The 21,005-nt window shown below is 35.6% G+C and overlaps 2 protein-coding genes across 3 annotated transcripts; both read right to left on the reverse strand.

Annotated features, from left to right (window-relative positions):
• Nucleotides 1-5,193: 5,193 nt before the first annotated feature.
• LOC21388204 (chaperone protein ClpB1) lies at nt 5,194-9,518 on the reverse strand. The gene is made up of 7 exons (XM_010107526.2): nt 9,234-9,518; nt 7,491-8,665; nt 7,176-7,357; nt 6,464-7,086; nt 6,098-6,377; nt 5,808-6,005; nt 5,194-5,712 (listed from the first exon to the last, which is right to left on the reverse strand). The coding sequence occupies exons 2-7, from the start codon at nt 8,641-8,643 to the stop codon at nt 5,413-5,415; spliced, it is 2,736 nt and encodes a 911-aa protein (XP_010105828.1). The 5' UTR covers nt 8,644-8,665; nt 9,234-9,518; the 3' UTR covers nt 5,194-5,412.
• Nucleotides 9,519-12,925: 3,407 nt separating this feature from the next.
• On the reverse strand, nt 12,926-20,586 carry LOC21388205 (protein LEO1 homolog). 2 transcript variants are annotated; one of them, XM_010107527.2, is made up of 12 exons: nt 20,293-20,585; nt 18,891-19,210; nt 18,099-18,228; nt 17,794-17,985; nt 16,867-17,043; nt 16,134-16,265; nt 15,406-15,585; nt 15,185-15,316; nt 14,818-14,922; nt 14,482-14,727; nt 13,680-13,839; nt 12,926-13,166 (listed from the first exon to the last, which is right to left on the reverse strand). In XM_010107527.2, exons 1-11 carry the CDS (start codon nt 20,404-20,406, stop codon nt 13,702-13,704), a joined length of 1,866 nt encoding a protein of 621 aa, XP_010105829.1. In that variant the 5' UTR covers nt 20,407-20,585; the 3' UTR covers nt 12,926-13,166; nt 13,680-13,701. The 2 variants fall into 2 exon arrangements, with proteins under 2 accessions (XP_010105829.1, XP_024027616.1); XM_024171848.1 differs by lacking the exon at nt 12,926-13,166 and adding an exon at nt 13,327-13,374 and having other exon boundaries at nt 20,293-20,586.
• Between the last annotated feature and the right edge of the window lie 419 nt (nt 20,587-21,005).

The raw sequence follows: 21,005 nt of genomic DNA on the forward strand, positions 1-21,005 counted from the left end.
GCGGCGGGAGGCGGCGGCAGAGAGATTTGCAGGAGAGAGAGAGATATTTGCAGGAGTAAGAGAGAGAGAGAGAGCATCGGGAGAAAATGAAGAAGAATGAGGGGGGATATTAGGTCAGAGTTATTTGCGACGACATATTCGTCACAAATAAATTTAAAATGTCGTCGCTAATAATAAATATTTGTGACGACAATATCGTCGCAAATTAATAAAATGTCGTCGCAAATACTAAAATATTTGCGACGATATTTTCTCGCCGTAAATATTTTAAAGTCGTCACAAATAATGCTTTTTTCCCGCGCCTACATTATCGTCAAATAAGATTATTTGCGACGACGTTAAAATAATGTCGTCACAAATAAGGTAAAACTATTTGCGACGCCTAATGTTGTCACAAATAGTCATGACTTGTCGTCACAAAAAAACAGATTATCTTGGCGCCAATAATCCGCGCCATTGAAAATTGCGCGCCAATATTATTTGCGACGACATTGAAATTATTAACAACGACATTGTTATTTTATTTAACGGTAGGTATTTGTGACGACATGTCGTCACAAATAGTGTATTTTTTGTGACGACAAATGTGGTCGCAAAAAATGTCATCGCAAAAAGGCATAATTGTTGTAGTGTATACTTAATTATGTAATTGAATTTTATCATGAAAAGGAAATTAATGGTAGAGTTTTTTTTTCCCCTCTCTACACACCCAACATTTCATATTGTCAAATTATAAACTATTTCTATTTTCAATTCTATAACAAAACTTTAATTTTCACCTTTCAATGACTATTTTAAAAACTTACATAAAAACTATAACTATTGTACGTATGATTGTTCTTTTTTTTTCTTGTTTTGTGTTTCTTTTTTTCTTTTTCTTTTGGCTAATCATTTCATTTTTCAAAAGGCTAATAATTTTGTTTCGCTTTTTTTTCCTATAAAGTTGGATTGATTGTTTCAATTAAAAAATAAATAAAGAGAGATATAGGAATAATACTACAAAAGTTATGATTCAAATGAGATTGTGGGTGTGAAAAGAAAAATAAAAGCTTAACAATTTATAATTTTATGAAAATAGTTTGAGGTAATTTTAAAATAATAAGAGTGCGTAGAAAATAAATTTATTCATTTTAAAATTACGTGAAGTCTATATTTAAATAGGGATATGAAGAATGAAGAAGGGTGTGCTAATAAAACTTCCATTCTCTCCTTTTATCTATTTGAATAAACGTCTAGATATAGATTACAAGAATATCTTCTTTTTTGCTTTTTGTTTCAAATTTATGATTTGAATCTTATAATACTCATTTTTCTCGTCTTTAATTCAGTTTCTCTCATTCATCGGTAATAATTTACTATTTTCAGCAGATTTAATATAGCTTAATATGTGGATTTAGTTGGCATGGATTAACTATAGACTTTATCCTTGTGCTTAGTTAAGTCATACTTTTGGGGAAGTTTATCCAGGTTCTTAGCCTCTTATGTTGTTTTAAACAATGAACTCATTTAGTTGAAGGAAATAGGAATCTCCTCCGGTTAATCCGTTATTATACAAAGTAGGGGTGAACAAAAAACCCGACAACTTGGCAAACCTAATTATCCCACCTAACTCAACCCATTTGAGCCTGAATCTAATTAACGTGATCAAGAATTCAACCTAACTCACCTAACCCGATTATTAATTGGGTTTGGGTTGAATTTTTCTTAATTCAAATTAATTCGAACCCACATAATCTATTTATCTATATAAATAAATATTTTCCTACCTCATAATATATAGTTTTTGTCTCATATTTTACATTATTTACTTGATAACCTATTATGTTTTACTTTGTATGAGTTTTTATTATTGTTTGTTTGTTGGTTACAACTTATATATTTAAAATTGTTTTGCATATATTTTATTTTTATATTGGTTTATAACTTATGTCACAATTTTGGAGCTTTATAAGGCTAAGGCCCCGTTCATTTCACCGATTCGAGTTTAGTTACAGTAAAAAGCTCTCAAAAATAGTCACATTTAACTTTTTTACTACAGTAAAAAGCTATCACATAAAGTCACATCTCAACTCGAATCAACGAACTAAACAGTCCTTAATATTATGATAAAAGTTAGCTTTCTTTTTATACATTTCTTATTTTGCGTTCAATGATAAGCTTTATTTTTTTTTTTTTTTTTTTTATTATGTTCAACCCACCTAACACACCTAAATTTTAATTGAGTTGGTTGATTTTTAACTTTAGGTTAATTGGGTGGGTTACATTTGACATCAACCTACCCAAATTTAATTGGGTAGGTTGAAAAATCTTAAAAACTCACCCAATTTTCACCCCTAATACAAAGTTATTTAACGCTCTTTACTATACGTTAGGATTTTATTTGTAACGTATTTTATTTGTTGGCAATGTTATTGGCATAGTTGAAAATTCAAAAACTAAGTGGACGTTTAGTTCACAGATTCAGAATCGTTCTCAGTTTACGTGTATTTTTTTGTGAGAAAAAATATTATAGCGAGTAACGAATTATGATTCGAATTATGACACAAATTCACATACTAAACACCTTGTGAGAAGCAGGTAGAAGATGAACTGAAGATGGGAACGTGGCTGATTAGAAATTCAACAAGTTTTTGAAAACTTGGTCAAAGGCATCCGGTTTTGATCTTTATCTATAATCTTATCTTTAGGTGTTTTTCAAAGGAGGCAAAACGCGAACAATTGATCAAAGAATATATTTGAGTTTTAGAAGGAATTGGATAAGGTTGGCTTTGTGGGATTGAAGTTACAGATTTCAAAATTCAAGTTCAAGTATATTCGGCCTTAAGTGCTACAAAGACCAAGTAATGGGATTTTCTACTGTGGAGAAGTTACTTAAGTATTTTGTGGGTTTATCACATGGAACAGCAATTTAAAAATTCAACTTATATGTTAAATCAATTATCTGACTTGGAGATTATTTGGACCGCTAGGTCATTTATTCTGTAGGATTTTTAGACTTTACGTATAATATTTTGAGAAGTTCTCATTATTATTATTTGAGAGTTGTAGTGTTCGAGAGAAGACGTTTGCAGTGTTGAAGAGACTTCAACCGTTCATCATTCTTCGGAAGAAGAATTAAAAGCTTTTAGAAAATAGCGCCCTGCCAACTGAAGAGATTTCACCGTGCAAATTTTGAAAATGAGTGGTGCTCCTTGAATAGATCCGGCTAATTGTTACTTGAAGACCTAGGCGGCAATTACGAGAGGGAGTCTTTAAATTGCATAAGCCCATTGATAATTGCAATTATTGAGAATTAATAGATTATTCAATGTTTGAGCGTGATTCTGCGGATATAGATAGTTACCGAACTGCAATACCAACTTTCTGTGTGTATTTATTTATTGCTTTCATAGTTCATTAATTTAACTCAGTAAAATAATTGCTAAAAACGGATCTTTCACTATACAAAAGAACATAGGATAAAATAATGTACATAAAATGAACTCCTTATTGGAAACACAAAACAACGCAAACCAGATCAGAAAAAAGAAAAACCGTACGTTTGTAATATAAAGCTATAGACATTACGATGATGAACTACACAAAATTAACTTTTTAATGTCATTATGAGGATGAAATTAGAGGTTATAATGTTATTACATGTTTTTTGAGTCATTAACTCATTTTCTCCACTCTAATTACTTGCTTTTCCCTTCAGATTCTCTGCAACTTTTCAAGCACACTAGAAATTTAATTACAACGGGCATCCATTGACCTGAAAAGTTTTACATTAACATCATTCCAATCATTTTTTTAAAGGGAACTAGAACTTTCATTAATCAACAAAGAACGACTAATAAATGCAGGTAAAGAAATAGACCATTGAACATCAACAAAAAACATAGGAGCATAACCAACAAAGGAGTAGGCTATATAACTCCTCTTACGATAAGTGCAGCAACAACAACAACAACGAGCTTGCGAGAAGACGTCTCTAATATCTTCTAAAATGCTAGCTTTTGACACCCGGGACGAGAAATTATTAACCGCATGAACTGCGATGATAGCATAAGATTCAAAAATCCAACTTAAAAGACCTCTATCAAGACCCAGCTTCGCTCGTCATATAGCCAAGCATTCCGCAATGTTAGGAGTATGATGTCCCTTGATGCGAATTGCAGCCGCCGCTCCTACACCACTTTCTTGTCCCTCCCTGACAACCATGCCAATACTATCATAGTCCAAACGATTCAGGATGGCCTCGTCCGCATTGATCTTCTGACCATGATCATTTGGAGGTCTCCATCCCGTCATAGGGGACCTTTCTAGCATCAACTACAACCACCACCTGACTCTTCCAGTACGTTCAACTGCTTCCTGGCTTGACAATGTTTTTTTGCTTCATACATCCTGGCATTCTGAGACCATACAAAAGATCTTCAACTTACCCTTTGCCCATGTTGTAGCAGGAACGCGCACGGGCCCCTTCAAACTTTGAAAGTACTCCCCGTAGAGATTACAGAGTTGTTTGTCCACACTTCTATAGCAGCCGCACAAGACCACAATGAGTGAGTTGTATCTTCCCAGCAGTGGTTCGAAAGAAACATTCACCCCTCGAGGATTTTAATTGGACTTTGCAGCTAAAGCTTCATGCAAAGCTTGCCTCACGTATCCTGATTTTGCTCCGAACCTCGGAACCTTGCACACCCATAGCATCTTCCACCATAAGACGGCCAAGTTGGGACCCAATGCCTCACCCGAGCCCCTTCTAGACATTTCAAGCTTGTATCCCGACTTAACTGTGTAAAGGCCTTTGCCATTGAAGTGCCACATCACAAGATCAGCACCACATTTCAAGCTTGTATCCCGACTTAACTGTGTAAAGGCCTTTGCCATTGAAGTGCCACATCACAAGATCAGCACCGCCACGACAGCGCAGGGGCTCACAGCTGGAGAATTTCTTGCACCAGCTCCCTGCCAATCTCCCATAAATGAGATTCCAATGCTTTATGGGATTCCAATGCTTCCTCCAACCATCTTCCCATTGGCAATAAGATCCACCACATACAACTCCCTAATATTTCCTTTGACTTAGATTTCCCTTTCTTCCTCTCTTTAGCTAGAAAGAAAACCGATGAGGTTTTTTTTTTCCAAACAGCACAGCAGTGCACACAATATCTGAATATGGACAGTTAGAAAACATAAAGTCCTTTCTTACAATAGAAAATACTGTTTTTGCATTATGCAACAGAATATCAAAAAACATTACACAAAGGAAGAGAGGAAGTCCCTCCCTCATTTTCCTCTTCTTTTTACATCTTAGCTTTTGAAAGCCAAAATCTCAGAAGACTACGTACAAACCAGAAAAACGTCAGAAAAAAACCACATCTTCCATTCTTTCTTTTTTATTCCTTTCCCTTAAACAATAACATTTTACTCATCCATCTCTTCATCATCATCAATCTCCTCAATCTTCATCTTCTTGACAGCCTGAGCAGCATCGTTCCTTTGTCCTTCATTGGGTAGGTGAATCAGGACGTCCGACTTTTGCCCCGTGGCCGCATTGACCAGACCACCATTCTTCTCTACTCGGTAGACCAGCTCGGACCCATTTGGCCCTGCATCTATGTACACAGTTGAGTTCTCATCAATCTCTTCCCTCACAAGCATTCTTGACAGCTCTGTCACCACCTTCTTCTCAAGCCACCTCCTGATCGGTCTTGCGCCATACACCTGAAAACCGAAAAAGAACATCTAAGTATTTCAATGAAAACCCAAGTGGAAATTTAGCGTCCAAAAACAGTAGAATAGAAAATATGTTTACTTACAGGGTCATAACTCTCAGCCAAGACATAGTATAGTGCTGAATCAGTCACTGCTAAAGCAATACCCCTCTCAGCAAGTCTGCTTGCAACATCCTTCATTTGTAGCCTTGCAACCTTCCTTAATTGGTCATGGGAAAGAGGATCGAACACAACGATCTCGTCGAGTCGATTTAGCAGCTCTGGCCTGAAGTGCCTTCTTACCTGTTGAATGGCAATAAATTTGTTTTAGTATTTCTGAATCGAACATGAATAAAAGATGTATACCTATGTGAAAGATCACGAAGACCATGTACCTCTTGCATAACCCTGTCACGAGCAGCTTGCATTGAGCACTTTCCAGACAACCCAGCAAGGAGGTGCTCAGCTCCAAGGTTTGAGGTCATGATTATCACTGTGTTCCTGAAATCCACAATACGGCCTTGACCATCGGTTAGCCTCCCGTCGTCAAGAACTTGCAGCAGAGTGTTGAAAACTGCTATGTGAGCTTTCTCCACTTCATCAAACAGAACAACGCTGTAAGGCCGCCGCCTCACAGCCTCTGTGAGTTGCCCACCTTCTTCATGACCAACATAGCTGAAAATACAGCAAGGACAAGTTAGACTCTATTCCACTAAAAAAAAAAAGTCTAGTTTCGCAAGGACAATTCAAGATGAACTTACCCTGGTGGAGCTCCAATCAAGCGGGAAACAGAGTGTTGCTCCATATACTCGGACATGTCAATCCTCACGAGCAAGTTTTCATCGTCAAAGAGTTGCTCAGCAAGTGCCTTTGCCAGCTCAGTTTTACCAACACCAGTTGGACCCAAGAAGAGGAATGATCCAGTCGGTTGTTGTGGCCTACCTAGCCCGGCCCTTGCCCTCAGCACTGCCTCTGCCACAGCATCAACTGCTTGGTCTTGCCCCACAACTCTCTTGTGCAGCCTCTCAGCCAGCCCAATAAGCCTCTCTTTCTCATTTTGGCCAAGTCTGGTAACGGGTATACCTGTCCATCGGCTAACAACCTCTGCAATGTGTTCGGGTCCAACAGTTTCGGTTAGCATCAAGTTCTCATCAGTGGTGCCTTCAAGCTGTGCTATGGCAGATTCCACTTCCTGAATTGCACCATATCTCAAATCAGCGGCTCTAGCCAAATCATATCTTCTTTCAGCCTCTTGCAAAGCAAATAGAAGCTCCTCACGTTTCTGCTTGAGCCGCCGGATCTCATCAATCCTTTCTTTCTCTTTTCTATACTTCATCATCAATGGTTGAAGCTTGTCTCTTAGATCATCAAGCTCTTTCCTCACCTGAAAGTAACAATGAAAAAATCTATTTAACACAAGAAATTTAAGTGATCAAAATCTTTCTATTTAACTTTAGAAAACCCAATATTTACTTCGACAAGACGAGCTTTGCTGGCTTTGTCCTTCTCCTTCTCGAGCGCATGAAGCTCAACTTCAAGCTGCATCCTCTTTCTTTCAAGATTATCAATCTCTTCAGGCTGACTGTCAAGTTGAACTCTAACATTTGCACAAGCCTCATCAACAAGATCAATGGCCTTGTCGGGAAGATGACGACCTAGAAAGCAATCAACACAAGAAAAATATGTAAGCACCAAGATTTCAAATCCAAAGTCACAACCAAAATTCCAGGCCAATAATAGGCAATCTCACCAACTTTTCATTACTTAGCTTTGGTTCATAACCAATACCTGTGATATACCGGCTTGAAAGCTGCGCTGCAATGACAAGAGCACGGTCTTGGATCCTAACACCATGATGGCCTTCATATCTCTCCTTCAAACCTCTCAGAATGCTAATTGTATCCGGAACACTCGGCTCAGCCACAAACACTTGTTGAAACCTTCTCTCGAAAGCAGCATCCTTCTCCACGTACTTTCTATACTCTTCAAGAGTCGTTGCACCAATGCACCGAAGCTGGCCTCTTGCGAGCATCGGCTTAAACAGATTAGCAGCATCCATTGACCCTTCGGTTCTACCAGCACCAAGAACAAGGTGAATCTCATCAATGAAGAGAATAACCTTCCCTTCAGCATCTTCCACTTCTTTCAAAACCGCCTTTAGTCTTTCCTCGAACTCTCCTCTATACTTGGCCCCAGCAACCAAAGCTCCCATATCCAATGCTATGAGCCTCACATCAGAAAGATTGCTTGGGACATCACCCCTCACTATCCTCTGAGCTAACCCTTCAACCACCGCGGTTTTCCCGACTCCCGGCTCTCCAATGAGAACCGGGTTGTTCTTAGTTCTTCTTGATAGAATCCGAACCACCCTCCGAATCTCCTCGTCTCGACCAATGACGGGGTCGAGCTTTCCAGCCTGCTCCACAAGGTCTCTCCCATAAGTCTTCAATGCCTGGAAAGTAGTATCCCCGGAGGCACTCTCCACCTTCCTCCCTTCCTTGCCGCGGAGCTTCTCAACCTCCGATTTCACCCTTGCCGTGGCAATGCCAGCCTCTTTCAACAAATCCCCAATCTGGGAATCCTCCAAAAGGCCAAGGATCAGCTGATCAACCGCCAAATGAGTGTCCCCGCAGGCTTTCTGCGCAGCCTGCGCTCTCCGAATCACTTTGATCAGTGTAGTGCTGGCCGGGATTTCATCCGGTGGAGGAGACTGGGACGGGAGTTTCTTCAATCCCTGGTTGAAAACCCTCTCCACAGACTTTGGAGCTTCTTCGCTGCCAGCAGCATTGGCGATGGCTTGGCTGAAAATGCCTCTCAAATCGTTGATCAATGCCACTGCAAGATGCAGCGGCGTGAACTGGGCATGGCCGGCGCTCATTGCCAGCTCATGGGCTGTGGCAATGGCCTCATTAGTCTTGTGTGTGAACTTGTCCGGGTTCATCTTTGTTTTTGTTTCTTAGCACCTAAGAAAGAAAATTCTCAGCAAAATGTTCAATCATAAACAAAAATGGGTCCAAATCAATTAAGTACATAAATGTAAATTTCTCGATAGTTTCACCATTTGTGGGTTTTCTTCCTCTCAATTTCTATTAACTGATAATTAGAGAGAAAACAGAGAAGAAAAGATAATAATCAAAACCCATTTTCCAGATCGGCTAGACTTCCATGAAAACGAAGAATAAAACCAAAAACTGCATCAGAACTAAGAACAGGAATGCTTTCTATTATCATGGATACTCCACAACTCTATGAAAACCGAAAAATAGAGGGAAAAACAGAGCACAAAAGTCGACCCATTATTCAATGTGTAAAGGGACAAAAAGCCATGAGAAAAAAAAAAAAAAAAAAAAAGTCCTTCTATACAATTTTCACTCAAATTCAAATTTTTTTCAGCAGTTCGAAGCCTGATTTAACCAAAAAAAAAAAAAAAGACTTCACCGACCCAAAAGAGAGACAGGCATAAAAAAAAATCGTAAAATCAGATAGAGAAACAGAGAGAGAGAGAGAGAGAGAGAGAGAGAGGGGACATACCTTTCGAAGCAGCAAAATGGATTACAGAGACAGAGTTGTGCTGTTAATATAATGGGTATATACAGTTGATCTTCGTTGAAGAACTCTAAAGCTTTCGTTTTGGTTTTCTTGATCTGTTGTTAGTCGTCTAGTGAGCGTTTTAGAGAGAGAAACTGTGCGAATGTGAAAAATCCAGAGTGAAGAAATGGGGAGAGAGAGAGGGGCTTTTGATGAGGAGATGGACACGTCTGGAAGGAACCAGGAGAAGACAACCTTCCCCATGCTAGAAACTACTAGACTCGCCTTCTAGTCTCGTTTCTATTCTTTTTCCCCCCGTTTTTTTTTCCCTGCCATTTTCTTAGGGATTTTTTTTTTGCCTTTTATTTTTAGGTAATACTAATTTTGTAACCACGTATTATTGTGTTGATGAAAACGCTTAAAAAATTTATTATTTATCGATACAATTATTTAAGAATTTTTAAATTTATAAATAATAATTGACAAAAAAAATTTAAACAGAAACACATTTGAAGAAAATTATTTTAACTAACTAAATATAAAATGGGAATGCATACGAAAAAATTACTCTCATAAGAATAAAGTAAGAAAAAATATATTTTTAAAGAACACATAAAAATTAAAACAAAAAAAATCACAAAAAATAAGATTAAAAAAAGAAAAGAGAGAGATAAGTGGATTATTTTTTTCTTTATTGATAATTAAATAATTTTCTCAAAATGGGGAGAAAAAAGAATATTAAATCTATGAATTATTATATATGCTTAGATTTGATAGATATTCTCTTTTAAAAAATCTATGAATTATTGGGATGTTTAAAATAATGGAATTGATTATAATCTTGGCGTAATTAAACTATTGGAAGCAGGTAATAATATCAATGCAGATTACGATTAGGAAGGATCATAATTTGTTTTATATTACTTCTTTCAGATATTTTTATAGCAGAAAATTCAAAACTTTATTTACCTGAAAAAAAAGTTACATCAAAACGATAGAAAACTCCCTTCAAGAAAATTATATTGAAAATCTAATTAATCTAACTTATATTTAAACCTGAATAAATATGAAGATCTATCAATATGAAATTATGTGAGCACTCAAATTTGATAGGATTTAAGAATATATTAATATATGATTATCTAGTGAGGATATGTCCCTTTCTGTGTCTTTTAATAAGATCATGACAATTAAAATACCTATTTTAATTATTATAAATGTGATAAGAAATTTTAATTGACCTAGCTTGATTTAATTAGAATGACATGAAAGATGTAGGAATTTATATAAATTTATTATTATTTCATTACAATGATTTAAATCAGGGTGATTCTAATTATGATTCTAAAACTAAAATCACGATTCATGATTTTGGGTTCAAATCATGATTCTGAAACTATGATTCAGAATCAAGGGTTTGAATCCCCTTGAATCAAGGGGGGGGGGGGGGGTAGAATAATGATTTGAGTTATTTAAAACATCACATCAGATCTTGAATCATGATTCAGAATCATCCAAACCAAACACTGATTCTGAATCATGATTTAGAACTATTTTCATTTTACGTGTATTTTTTGTGAGAGAAAAACACTGTAGAGAACCATCAATCATGACTCAGAATCATGGACGAATATAAGAAACAAACGTCCCCAAATAAACACTGATTTTGAACCAGGATCCAGAATCATGATTCTGAATCCATCTACCAAGCGCACCAAGTATTGAGCTAATTGTAATGAAAGACCAACCCACTTCGGGACGATAAGACGATGAAAATTACATTCAATCATTTTTGTTTTTGTCTGCTTATATTTCTTTTTCAATATGAATCTGAACATTTACCTTTTACTCTTGATAAATACTATTTTATTAGTGTAATTATTTAACTAAAAAAGTTATGAATCAAGAGTAAAAGATAAAAATGTGACTATACACTTTTAAGAAGTATTTGTGAAGAGTAAAGGGTTTTTTGGTTGTTCTATTTTTGCTCTTTTTTTAATGTTCATTCACTTTGTTTTTTTGTTTTTTTTTAAAGACATTCACTTTGTTTTAAAATACAAATACTTGTTGAATGAGAGTAATAAACTGCTTGGCCATTTTTATGGCATGTGTTGAAATTCATCTGGTTGATAATTATCTCTAAAAACTATTCTAAAAGTCCTCTGGCTTAAAGATTGAAAAGAGTTCTTTAAGATCATCAAAGGCGAGTGTTTGACCGCAAAGAAATATATAGTGTACTATAATAGTACGATTGTTATCTAAGTGGATATCTCTAGTATTGTATCATCCAATGTGGACGCATTATTAGTTTTTATCATACATTTTTTTAGGATAATTTTATACCATAAATAGTGACAACTACAATGACAAGTAGATATTTTTAAAGAACATTTTTCTCAAGGACATTTTTAAAACGCTTTGATACTATAGTATTTCAACTTATGTGCATGTGCTAAAAAAGTTCTCCATAAAAAATTACAAATTGGTTTTCAGATTTTCTTACGGGCTATACTGGAGAAAATAAAGCCAACAGCGCGTGCGTAGTAATACATAAAAAGAAGCGCGTCGGCAATTTTACAACCTGGTTCACCAAAATGCCAAACAATCGGACTATCCAATTCCACCGATCCAGCGAGTGTTCGGAGTAAATTTCACGTTCCCCACGTGCTAATCGAATGATGAGAAGAATTCTAGAAAAGTCTAGAAAATATATCTCAAATCTCAACCAAAAATGTAAAAATTTAAAAAGATTTGAGAACAAAATTGCGAAACCCTGTTCAATAAGTTATTTTAACCTTTTTTTTTTGTTTATAAATGGATTTTATAAACCACACTTCTTGAAGGAGGAGTGAATTTTTTCTTTTTTTTTTTTTTTTTGCTAGTGAGATGAGGATAAGAGGATTGACAGCTTTCCTGGTTAAAAAGCCTTATGCATTATCATTATTTTATTAGTCACAAGTTTTGGGGAGAAAATGTGAAACACACAATCGCGTGTTTAGAATCGTTTTTAAAAATAATTTTCATGTATTCTTAAAAATAAAAAATAAAAAAAAATAAACAACATTTGTTTAGCAAATGTTTTAAAAATGAAAATAAAAATGAAAATGTTGAGAATAATTTTTGTGCAGAAATTAAAAAACAGTTGAAAATTATTTTCACTTTTTTGTTTTCCGTTTTTAGTACTTACCAACAATATTATAACATCTTAATTAATAAACACAATTTTACTTTTTTATTATACTCAAAACAATCTCTTAAAAACCCAACCAAACGCAATTTCAGAATCAATCCCAAAATAATTCTCAAAACAATCTTATTTTTATTTTTTTATTGAAAACAAAATCATTTTGAAACCAATTCTAAATGCACCCATAGGGTTTTTTCTACGTCCTTCTGATAGGAGGCCCCTCCGATATAACGATATAAAAAGGATAATATGACTGTCATTGAACGTAACATTAACATTGGTGAGATGTAACATAGTCTTTAGATGTCATTGAACGTAACATTAATATTGGTGAGATGTAACAGTCTTTGGATGACAATTCCTTAGTGTTACAACTATCCAACGTCAATGTTACACTCAATGCTGTTATGTTACGTTTTTCAGAGACCTCCCCGAAGAAACAATAGAAAAAGCCTATATATTAACACAATTTAAGGAGAATTTCTTTGAGAGAATTTCACACATTCAGAATATTTCTCGTAATAAATTACATCTCTTGTTGATTATACGCATTTAAAACACAGTTATATAGTTGCTAAAGAAAACATTAAAAGATTATTTAAATAAATATCTGTTTAAATAGTCGAGAATAAAAAGAAAAAGTGGGACCAGTGACCACCTTATTGAAGCAATGACGATTGCCACTAACCAGAAACAATGCACATTCCAGTTCATTCTCGATTTGAAGACGATACGACCCATAATTTCCGCTGAAACAACCGATAAGAAGTTCAATACTAGAACTAAGGGGATGTTTGGTAGAGGGATTCGTTCCCTGATTCGAATCATGATTCGTGGTTCGATACAGTATTTTCTCTCACAAAAAATTCACGTAAATCGAAAATGATTCGAATCACATGGTTTGAATCCTCCAACCAAACGTCCTCTAAAATTGTCAGCTCAGAGTGGGCGAACAAACTGTAAAGTCAATCATATGCAACGAATAATTCAGAGAAAAAACACCAGAAACTCGGAGAATACAAGTCTTATTTGAAAACTAAATGTACATAAATTATGAATAAAAAGAAGAAAGAAATTCCGAGGATACAATTCTCTTCTTATTTACACAAACCAAAATCGAAGAGTATACTCAAGATTTTTATAAATTTCTTCTTCGAAATGGGTCATTCTGTAGCCTTATAAGCATTCAACTTCCCAGCATTGCAGCAGTGCAAGACCCAAGTATTATCAACTATGAATTTTGTTTGAAGAGAAACACTCACTTGAAAGCATCCGCACAAGCTTTTACTCATCATCACTGTCATAAACAACAGCCATTCGGCGATGAGTAATTGTAGCCTTCCTTGGGGGAGAGTCCTCGTCAGATTCGATCCCCTTGCGCTTGAGACTGTGTCCAGACTCCTTACCCCTTAGCTTTGGCTCCTTAAAAAGTGTCAAAGAAACATTAGTAAATTACCTTGACTTAAACGAGCAAGTCGCATTTGGTTCAAATGTAACTTAGAATAATGATGGATGATGTTCAATGTTCAATTTTCAAAAGAATGTACTTAATTTACAACTTTTAAGTCTTTAGCATAAAGAAAATATTGAGAATAGAGGAAACGACTTCACTTATTGGAGGTTCTTTAAGTACTTGAGGTTGAGGATACGCTTTTGGCCCTTAGGTCTTAACACCTTTGGTTAGGCTTTCCAATTTCAAAAAATTTGGGGATGATCCAAATTCAAAAATTACAAGGGATTCAGTTTTAATTAATAGACACACAACAAATCCACTTCATAGTTGGGCAAGTTATGTAGGGTCCTATGTGAAAATGAGTGAAGCAAAGGTTTTCCCCTCTAAATCTAGTTCATTACAGTCTTAGCCTTGTCAATCAGGACGAAATACAAAATAGAAGCAATAGGAAAGACGAATGGAACAACAAAAGATGCAAATGAGAGTAAACAAATCATCATCATCTATAAACACTTTTGAGATATATTTCCCACTGCACCAACACAGCTGCCAAGATAAGCTGAAATAAATGGACGGAAAGTTGTATTTGTTTGTTTACAAGAACAACGTACCTCGGCCTCCTCCTCTGACATTTCATTTCTTTCTGCTTCCTCCTGATATTCTTCTTCCTCTTCTTCCTCTTCATACTCTTGCTCAGGCTCCTCAGCCCTTCTGCGTGGAGGAGACCTCTCATCGTCTTCCCCATCAGTTTCATACTCAGACTCACCTCTATCACTGTCAGAGAAATCCACAGGACGTTGGGAAGATTTGGCAGTTGAAAGAGATGATTTTCGAGGGATGTCTCTGGATCCCTGTGACTGAAGTTCAAGAGACAATAGTTTATGAAAACAGATGTAATCTTTCACGTGGGCAAAATGAGGTAATGAACTAAATTCATGTCATAAAACCTTTTTAGCATTCAAAATGCGTCTCTCTGCTCGAGCTTCCTCTTCTAGATCTTCCTCGAAGCGATGGCGAGAACGACGAGAGTCATAGTAATCTGTTTCATCCTCCTGAAAGAAATTGGCAAATAAAGAAATCAACTCAATTTAATCAATAAACAGATAAACAGACCATTAATAGTATACCCATATCCAATACCAACAAAACCTTCCATATAATCATACAAGAATTTCTTTTGGGTCGACATAGATTAATAAACTAAATGCACACCAATCTAATTATTTACCATGTAGTCAAGAACAGAAGGAATCAAGTTTAAAAGTAACCCGCAGAGTAAAGGTTAAAGCAACAAAAATAAACGTTTCTCTCTACCTCATCAAGAGCATCTTCCAAGAACCCAGGTGAAAGCTGACGCCTTCTGTCCACAGTTGGTGTATATTTCCGACTCACCTTTTCTCTCTTCCGGTTAAGGAGTAAATTAGCTCTGATAGTTTGACTTTCAGCCTACGACAAAACAATAGTTAAGAGAAAAACAAAGATGTTATCTCTCAACGCTGAGTACCCATCATCTACAAGATTAGTAAAAAAGTTACCTTTTCCTTCTCTTCCTTCTCCCTTTCAGGATCAATGTCGGTAACACAGTTCTTAACCTTGTAAACTTTTTTATGCCTCGAGTCAACAAGAGCAGTTAACAGTCTATGAGAATTTGATGACAAGGATGATGGTATGAACCTCATCTTTCTCAGTATCCTTCCCTGTGATTGGAGGATTCCCTGCAAAATATATCACATAATGATCAAGAACAGATACGACCTGAAAACCAGTTTTCCTGAAAGAATATGATGAGGAGCTTGGCTGTTTCATTATAAACTAAATTAGATTTTTGGAATCTGAATTTTTTTATAACAAATAAACGATACTTGATTACACCCCATAATGAGAAAATCTCATGGAGGCCCCCGAAATTAAAATGGACAAATATCTTAAAAAGGCTTCCAAAAATAAGTAGCCAGGATTCTATGAAGAAAATGCAGGGAGGAGAGGCAAAAGATTAAAATTGATGCAAATGCAATGGTTATTTAGCAGACTAAGGAACCCTAATCCCTAAACTCTGGCAGGACAAAGTATATGCTCATTTACGGCAGGACTATTATATTATATTTAATATGTAGTTACTATAAACAGTGACAGTGATCTTAGTTATGTTTATTCAAGATCAACCCATAATGCAGCTTTGCCAAATCTTAAAAAGAGAGAGTAAAACGCTCATTACAGTACATATAAATTTATGAATCTCAAAAGTAAATAGATTAAGAATCACCTTTTGGTGTCTTAGAAAAAGGTGTGCTTGATCATGCTGTGCATCTTGTACAGTTATATCTAGAACTTCATTACCGATTAATAGCTGCAGACTGCCATCTGACCATCTCACAAAACGTGCATTACTTTCTCGCTGCAATCACAAGAATACGTTAAAACATAATGTACATATGGGAAAACTATAAAGCAAATGATGCATCTAAGTTATTCTATTATATTTGCAATGCTATTGGTTTCTGATGCCGAAAGAGAAAATTTAGAAAGACCAATATCTAGAATAGTAAGACAAAAATAAAGCTAAAATAATTACTAATAAGGTTGTCCTGATTTAGAAAATGCATCTAGAGCAACAGACATATACATAATTAGAGATTAGAGATATGACAGATCAAGAATTTTCTAACAATGTCGGCTGGATGGTAACTTTTTCCCCAGGTAACTTAATGGTAAATTGGTTACATGTTCAAAAGAAATTATAAGCCAATAACATTGAGAAGCACAAGAAATATAAAGTAGATAGAAGGACGACAAATAATAGACCCCACTCAAAGTGTACGGGTTAAAAAAACTATGATGATAAAGTTCACTCAACAAACCAATGGGACAAGGGCCATTAAGCATGCAGGTGTTATCTCATGCGTACGCATGTGGAGCCATCGCCCTTGCATGCATGCATACATAAGATGTGTCTGTGTTTGTGCATTAGAACAGATTCAAGTAACAAAGTTACTTACAGACAGCATGCCATCGGGATTTCTAACAGTCCTCCAGCGTACAATATTGTTTTCCAAGCGTATTCGTTTCTTAGATCCAGATTCATCTGTGACAAATGTATCTTCCTCCACATACGTCTTAGGATCAAATGGCTTTGGGTCAATTCCCATGATATTAGAAACTTTAATCATGTTCATCTGCAAAAAATAAAATTTGGGTGTCAAAAATCTGGATAAAAACAAAGCAATAAATTACTGATGAACTTTCTCCAGTGTCAGAAGAAACAGAAGTGCAATGAAAATATAGCACACCAGTTTACAAAATTAAATTAAATAAATAACACATACATACATAGAGAGACAGAAGACTAAGTAACAGAAACTTATTGCTGTGGCAAGTAAAAGAAGATGATAGTCTCATGATATACAGTTCAAGTTAAACTACAATTTATAAATTCCCAGAGTCATGTAATGTAGCTCGGTTAGTTCACAGGGAAGGTGTTCTATACCAGACAAATATTTCTAGGATTTCCATCACAATTATAATCCAATTTTATTCTCACGGGCGTGTATTGCATAGACCTTTATATAAGCACAAACCATTTCAAAGAATTAAATAGTGGCATACCCATGATTCACCCTCTTGGGCCCATAAACAATTTGCAGATATTAGAGAATTTTTCTTTCTAGTCCTTTTTTGTAATTGATCCTAAGCATATTACCTTCAATACAGTCAAAATGAGTCACGCTTGCTATTTAAGCATTTGCATAACCTTAGCTTATTATTGTTGCCACATCAAGCAGAGAATCATACATAACATGACATTCAAGGTATTCACGGCAATAAAGATAAAATCAAAGACAATCATTTACTGAGGCCTTCAAAATATTGAAATTCAATCAATAAGGTAAAATACCATTCCACCAAGTAGAATAAAGAAGCTGAACCTTTTCTGGACGAGCAGGAGGCAGACGCAAAGGAATCTCTAGCTCCAAAGGGGGACCAACAGGTTTCTCCTTAATCTTAGCCTCAATGTTTTCCTCTTCCGACTCATACCGAGCATCTTCATCATGCACTACATCCTCTGGTCTTGGACTTTTCTCATAGCTTCCTTCTTCTTCTTCTTCCATAGGTAATCTCTGAAGCAGAGAAATTGGTTTAAATCATTGTGAACCATCACCCTACAGATATCTGACAGAAGGTATTGATACGAAAATATTAAACATATTGCTTTCAAAAATTGGATACTCACATTAGAGTCATGGTCAATGTCATTCCGAGTGGCATATTCTTCTGCTTCTTCATCATCAGAATCGCCAAATACATTACGCACAGCAGCAGTATTTGTAACATCAGGCTGATCCTTCTCCTCTTCAGGGGATCTAGAATTATAAAATCAGTTTTATGGACCAATCAAATCAGTCGTCTGCTTTAAGCAAATGTGTATATAAGAATCTTATCGAAGTCTCAAACTATTTTCTCGTTCTCAATATAAAAATTGCAAATAGTAATTGAAGAAACAATATTGCTTTCTTAGGAAACTCTGCCTTTGTACGTTAACTTGAATATTTATCATTAAATGCACTTTAGTCAACTAGACCAGCGACCATTCCTTTGAATGAAGTGCAAACCAGGAAGATTACTGTTTATGAACAGTACAAAATCAAACTTGCTGGAAGTAGAAAGACAAGGTAAGATGACCTGATAGAGAGAATTGTTTTCCCAGTTGCTTATAACATTTTGCTTCATAAAGATGACCTGATAGAGAGAATTGTTTTCCCAGTTGCTTATAACATTTTACTTCATAACTACTAACCTTCACAATTTTCAACCTTTTTTTTCCTTCTGATTGAAAATCAAACCCAAAAAACTTCAGTTACATGAATTTAGAAAGGAATTGCAACTAGTCAGAACGCTTCGCAATGTGCGAAAGTGAATTTTTGTGTAGACTTGATGGTATTTTGAAAATTTGGAATCACAGAGTTCAGCAAGATGAAATGGAACTAAAACTATTATACAAAAGGAGGAGGAGGGTGGAATTTACACTGGACTTCGAGCTTGATCAACCTCATCATCTTCATTATCAGGGTAATGGTTCTCCTCCGACCTCTCTGATCCACTTTCAATTACATTCCGTCTAGTACTTGTTAGCTCTTCTTTCTCATCACTATCTGTATATCTGCCTTCACTTTCTTCTCTCTGGACAGCAGCTTCTACCTCTTGGGAACTTTGATCTCTTTCACCCTCACTTTCACCAGGATCAGGTTCTACATCACGCATCTCACCTTCACTCTCTATTTCTACCTCGCCATGCCCCTCTACTTCACCTTCGCCTTCAGGCTCCATTCCTCCTTCCCCTTCATCCTTTAAAAAGAAAATAGAAAACCAGTCACGAAAATGATCAAATCAGCAGCTACTTCCAGGAATTCAGGAAGTCAAGAATCATTTCACGGCGTGGTTTCCTTAAAGCAGCAGATCTATTAAGTTGACAATTACAAATATTAAGAACATTGTTTCACCATGAGCACAGTGAAAACAATGAATGATGGTTAAATATAAGTATGCCTCCCTCTAAAAACCAATAATCTCCACATGTTGCACCAAAAAATAACATGCACAACAGGGTATGAAATCTCGTTATTGATAAAATCTATACTCGCTCTTCGAATTACCAAACAAATATCTCCTAGCACTCATACAGTACACAATGCAAGATATTCCGGTTTTTTTTTTCCCAACTCTAAAGCCCTTTTCCCTCCTTTTTCTTTCTTAAAAGATGACATATACATTGCATACAATTTCTTTGGAAAAACTCATGGTAAGCTTAACATTACAACGGTTGATTTTGATTTTAACAATTTCCAAGCTACTTCCACAAGCTAATAAGTCATGCTTATAAGAGCAAAATACATGTTTATTTCAAAATTATGAAAAGAAAATAAAAAATAACTAAAAGAGCTCAGCATAATCGAAGGAAAAACCATAAGTACAAATGTAACATACCCTCTTCTTGTTCGTCAAAATAATAAAAATAATCATAATCATAGTTCAATAAAAAAAATCACAAATCTAGAAGCATAATATATTCCCACTTGAAATCTATGCACTGAAAATCTACACAAAAATCCAGTAAAAGAGCTCCAAATCGAAACACGGAAAAAATAATAATAATAACCTAAAACCAATGCATGCACATCAACTTAAAGCTAACATCTTGACCCAGTTTAAGATGAACAACAGACACAAAAGGCGTAATTGCACAAAACCCTAACCTATCAGAAAAACGAAACAAATAAACAGATTCCCAGGCCCTAAAACCACCGCATGCAAACCAAACCGAAGGCTAACAAAGGGCATACGAACTCAAATTCCTGACCTAAATTATCAGCCACAATTGAGCTGAAAAAGAATCGAAAAAATCGAGAGAGAGAGAGAGAGAGAGTTACAGAGGCGTAATTGGGCTGGGGATTGGACTCGTGCTCGGAGTCGATGTCTTCCTCTTCTTCGGATTGGTCGCCGAAGAGGTTCTGCATCATCTGGTGCCTCTTCTCCTCCCCCATCTTTCGCCGGTCGTCTTCCTCCGCCGCGGATCTACCCAACCTCCGTCGTCTCTCTCACTCTAACGCAAACGCTCCGTCTTCTTCTTTTTTTCTTTTTCTTTTTTTTTTTTTTGCCGTTTTTATATCCAACAGAAAAAGAAATACCTCGGGGATTTTTGGCTTTTGCTGGTTTTGCTGACTGCTGGGAATACGTCAACTTTATTGTCACCCCGTCCAAAATCCACGTGTATTCATGTAGATAAATATATTCTTGAAATAAGCTTTTTTAAATATATATATATTAATATACAACTCGTTTAGTTTATTGATTCGAGTTAAAATATAACTTTATGTGATAATTTTTTATTATAATAAAAATATTAGATATAATTATTTTTAATAGTTTTTTATTATAATAAAAATCAAATTGTAAAATTTGAATCGGTAAAATAAACAGGGTCATAGTATTTTCCTCTAAAAAAATTAAATTCAAAATTTTTTTATGAATAGTTCTCTCATAAAATTCGCGCTAATAAATTAAAATTACTGATTTAAACGCGTAAATTAAACAAATTATAAATGAGAATTATTAATGTCATTTTGTCTCGCATCCTAACCGC

The sequence above is a fragment of the Morus notabilis genome, unplaced genomic scaffold, assembly GCF_000414095.1.
Source record: "Morus notabilis unplaced genomic scaffold, ASM41409v2 Scaffold1255, whole genome shotgun sequence".
NCBI lineage: Eukaryota > Viridiplantae > Streptophyta > Magnoliopsida > Rosales > Moraceae > Morus > Morus notabilis.

What these genes read in the sequence shown, in the direction of transcription:
- LOC21388204 (XM_010107526.2), bottom strand. Translation starts at nt 8,643, where the DNA reads ATGAACCCGGACAAGTTCACACACAAGACTAATGAGGCCATTGCCACA. An exon ending in TTGATTGGAGCTCCACCAGG is followed by an intron (nt 6,378 to 6,463) that starts GTAAGTTCATCT and finishes CTGTATTTTCAG; the next exon opens with CTATGTTGGTCATGAAGAAG. An exon ending in GTGACAGGGTTATGCAAGAG is followed by an intron (nt 6,006 to 6,097) that starts GTACATGGTCTT and finishes GCCATTCAACAG; the next exon opens with GTAAGAAGGCACTTCAGGCC.
- LOC21388205 (XM_010107527.2), bottom strand. Translation starts at nt 20,406, where the DNA reads ATGGGGGAGGAGAAGAGGCACCAGATGATGCAGAACCTCTTCGGCGAC. An exon ending in ATCCCGATGGCATGCTGTCT is followed by an intron (nt 16,266 to 16,866) that starts GTAAGTAACTTT and finishes TTGTGATTGCAG; the next exon opens with CGAGAAAGTAATGCACGTTT. An exon ending in TTTTTCTAAGACACCAAAAG is followed by an intron (nt 15,586 to 16,133) that starts GTGATTCTTAAT and finishes TATATTTTGCAG; the next exon opens with GGAATCCTCCAATCACAGGG.